The sequence below is a fragment of the Copadichromis virginalis genome, linkage group LG15 (assembly GCF_057382275.1).
Source record: "Copadichromis virginalis isolate Kocher_CV1m ecotype Utaka linkage group LG15, C_Virginalis_male_GT1.1, whole genome shotgun sequence".
In the NCBI taxonomy this organism is placed as follows: Eukaryota; Metazoa; Chordata; class Actinopteri; order Cichliformes; family Cichlidae; genus Copadichromis; species Copadichromis virginalis.
Window position 1 is genome coordinate 27,210,826 of NC_140632.1, and position 3,720 is coordinate 27,214,545.

At 43.7% G+C, this 3,720-nt stretch overlaps 1 protein-coding gene across 1 annotated transcript; it reads left to right on the top strand.

Moving 5' to 3' along the window:
• Positions 1-1,443: 1,443 nt before the first annotated feature.
• On the top strand, positions 1,444-3,078 carry LOC146692624 (C-reactive protein-like). Its single transcript, XM_085432786.1, has 2 exons — positions 1,444-1,799; positions 2,174-3,078. The coding sequence occupies exons 1-2, from the start codon at positions 1,736-1,738 to the stop codon at positions 2,806-2,808; spliced, it is 699 nt and encodes a 232-aa protein (XP_085288912.1). The 5' UTR covers positions 1,444-1,735; the 3' UTR covers positions 2,809-3,078.
• The last annotated feature ends 642 nt before the right edge of the window (positions 3,079-3,720 follow it).

A 3,720-nucleotide genomic window follows, 5' to 3' on the forward strand; every position in this document is an offset into this window, starting at 1 on the left:
TAACTGGAGCTGTTTCTCATTTGGGCAGGTCAGTTTGTTGAGTTATGTTTTTGTTAAGTGACTTTGGAGTAGCGTTCTGTTAAGTTAACCTCTTTTATGGGCCCACTTGGTTCTTAAAAACTTTATTTTTTGTTATTTTGAATTTTTGTAATCATCTTGTCCTTTTTGGGGGTATAATAAAACCCATTTTTTTGAAGATTACATTTGTGCCTGTGTGTTCCTGGCTGCTTGGATCATGACACTCTCCCTCCTGCTCTGTTCCTGTGCTACTGAGTGTAACTACCGCCCCTCCCCCCTCTTCCCAGCGCAAAGCACAAGGCTCGCATGCGGAGTGAAGTGGAAAAAAAGTGCGAGAGAGAGGGTGAGAGAAAGAAAGAAAAAAAAACCCCACGGCTCACGATAAGGAGCCGGCTCGCGTCGTTCACGTCAAAGATCCGGCTCTAAGAGCCATTTCGTTCGCGACCGACACATCACTAATAAGAAGATCATTTGTAACCTTCACTAAAGCTGTTTACTGTAAATGTCGATCCACCGACGCACTGACTGATAGTGTTAAAAACTCCCAATCCTTTTAATCTTTGGGCTGAAGGAAGGACACTACTCGGTGTATAAATGCTCAATCAACAATTCTTTATTCCCATACAATTCAACACTTATGAGCACAAGCCATCATGATGGGGAGAGATGCATGAAGAGGGTCACAGCAAATCTCAATATGGTGACGGGTTACTCAGCTCCTTATAGCCTCTAGTGGCCCCCACCTAGTCGTAAAAGCCTAAACATTCACATTCTTTCTCTCACACGGCGCCTAAGTTATGACCTCGGCTCCTGATTTTTCTGCTCTCTGTAAAGGTGGGGGTATGGAATGTGGTCTGTCTCTTCTATTATCGGTACAAGGTCCTCTGCACACAAAATTCTCTTCATGATTCAGCAGTATGAAATGTCAAGAAAACAGTGTAACACATTCAACAGTGTCGAATAATACAGGTCAATCCAATAGATCTAATGATTTTTCACACTCTTTTAAGTCAGAAGTATAATGCAAACTAAAACTACATACTGATCACACACTCTATACTAAGAAGTATAATATGACCTACAGCAGTATCCTAATTCAACTACTTCAATTACAGATATAAGATAACATATAATAACAGAATAATCTCACAATAGACAGCCTGCTCTTCCTCCTGAGCAACAGCTCATGTGTTTGTGAGGTTGTCTTTAAAGTATCGGCCTGTAACATCCTGTATTGTGCTGCACAGATATGAAGAAACAACACAAAAACTGCTGACTCCTCAAACATTTCAGGAAAGTAGTCCAACATTTAGAAATCACAAAAACAGGAAGTCTCACCCTTCTGCTTTCTCCAGAAAAAGTGAAAAAGTTGCTGAGTATGGGAGACTTGTATGGTTGGCTGTGATTGGAAGATGAAACAAGGTTAGTTGGTTGGAAACAAAACAACCACACAGGAATAAGAATGAGAATCATCATTTCTCCTGTCAGACTGTTTTTGTTCAAAGGAGACAAGGACAAAGAGAAACACCATTGCTGCAGTATTCAGTGTGTTATTGTTAATTACGCCTTGTTATTGGATAAAGCACCGACTCTTCAGCTGTCAGAGAAGCAGTGATATCTCTGTAAAAACAGTAACTGCATCATTTAAACGAGCCTTTTATTTTCTAAGCAGGTGTAAAAGACACTGAAACACCTCTTGTTTCTCATCATCATCATCATGGAGTCATCATCGATGCTGCTCTTCATCCTTCTCTGGACTGTCGGAAGGAGTGAGGTTCAAGGTAAGAAACGGCCAAATGACCGTGAGTGACATCATTAAATCATGCTCCTCGATCGTGATCTTTAAAACATGTCTCAGTTTCACTGATCTGAGTTCAGACTGATTTCAGCTCTAAGAGACATCTGATTAGTTCACAGCTTCTGCTTGTTGAGTTTATTCCACTCTCTCGTTTCTTTTGAATTCTTTTGTTTGTGTCAGCTTGTGGAGCTGTTTTTTTTCCCCACTGAACTGTTTTCATGTATTTATGCTGTTGTTGTTGCTGCTGTTTTACGTTTATTTTAGTGGTAAAGCTCACAAGTTTTTTCATCACAGAGCTGCTCTAGATAACCAGGAGCTCTGTGAGGTCATCCTGTCTCCTTGTCTTTTTTCCTGCAGATCTGTCGGGGAAACAGTTCACATTTCCCAGCGACCCCAAAGGCATAAACCAGCCCCGCGTTGCTCTTCGTGCTAACACCCGCTTGATCACTGTCATGACTGTATGCCTTCGCTTCTTCTCCCAGCTGAACCGGATGCAGGGACTCTTCTCTTTGGCCACCCGAGACCACTCAAATGCTCTGATGCTAAATAAAGACGCTGAGGGGTCCTACAAGGTCCACGCGGGCGACGACACCTACATCTTCACAAAGCTACCCACCAACAGGATGGACTGGAACTCGGTCTGTTGGACCTGGGACTCTCGGACCGGGCTGACCCAGCTGTGGCTGAACGGACTTCGAACCTCACAGAAGTTGGTGGGACAGAACTATCTGGTCAATGGTGATCTGAGCATCATTGTCGGTCAGGAGCAGGATGCGTACGGAGGTGGGTTCGACAGGAATGACTCGTTTGAAGGTGACATTACCGACCTGCACATGTGGGACCGGGTGGTGTCTGCGTGCGACCTCAGGTCCTACATGAATCAGGGCTCCTTCTCTCCGGGAAACCTCCTCAACTGGAACAACCTGAACTTTGATGTGTCAGGGAACGTCTCCATCCAGGATGCAGATTTTGAGGAACCAGTCTGTCAGTAAAGTGTTCTTACTGTGAGCGTAGGGCTTCAAGTTCCAGCTTCAAGCACTTTTTATGAAACAGCAGCCATTCGGTGGATGCTTCATGCTGGCTGATGCTGTGTCATCGTTTCCAGATCAATTAAAGTTCCGATGTCTCATTCTGCTCGGCTTAATTTATTTATTCACAAGATTTACACCAACATAATCCAGTCAGCACGTCACAGGTAGTGGAGGTAAACGAAGTCACTGCTATATGGTCACACCTGCACACTGAAGCCAGCACGCAGGTGTAGATTATGCATTTAAAAGCCTCAGGGTTAGCATTTGGCTGCTGCCATTTTAGTGAGAACTAAGCTATGAGCTAATGCCAGCTAGCTTATGATGACGATGAAGCTTTATTTGTCACTTGCAGTTGCCTGCAGCGAAACTGGACCTCTTCTGACCATACATATGTTACACAAACATCACATCAGGGAGACAGGTCAGAACAGGTACCGTAAAGAAAAACAATGTACAGCACAGTAGGTGGTGGAGGAGAAGACAACTCTACTCGGACTGAGCTCCTGGTAGGAGTTTGAGGGGAATGTATGTCAGTGTCTGTATATGTGTGTGTGTGTGTGTGTGCATGTGCATATGTTTCCTGTGTTCAACTGAGAGAGTTTTCATTCACCCGGTTTAGCAAAATTAAACAGTCCTGTAGGAAGTAGCGGTTTTTGATATGGGCGACACGGGCGGTTGCCCGGGGCGGCAAACACACTGACCTACACCACCAAACCATCGCACACACCAACCTGTAAATGCTCTTTTGCACAATATTATTACTAGATATATTATATATTATTATTATTTTTGCACTAACTTGTCTTGTAGCACCTTGGTTCCTGGAGGAACGTTGTTTCGCCTCACTGTGTATTTTTGAACTGTATATGGTTG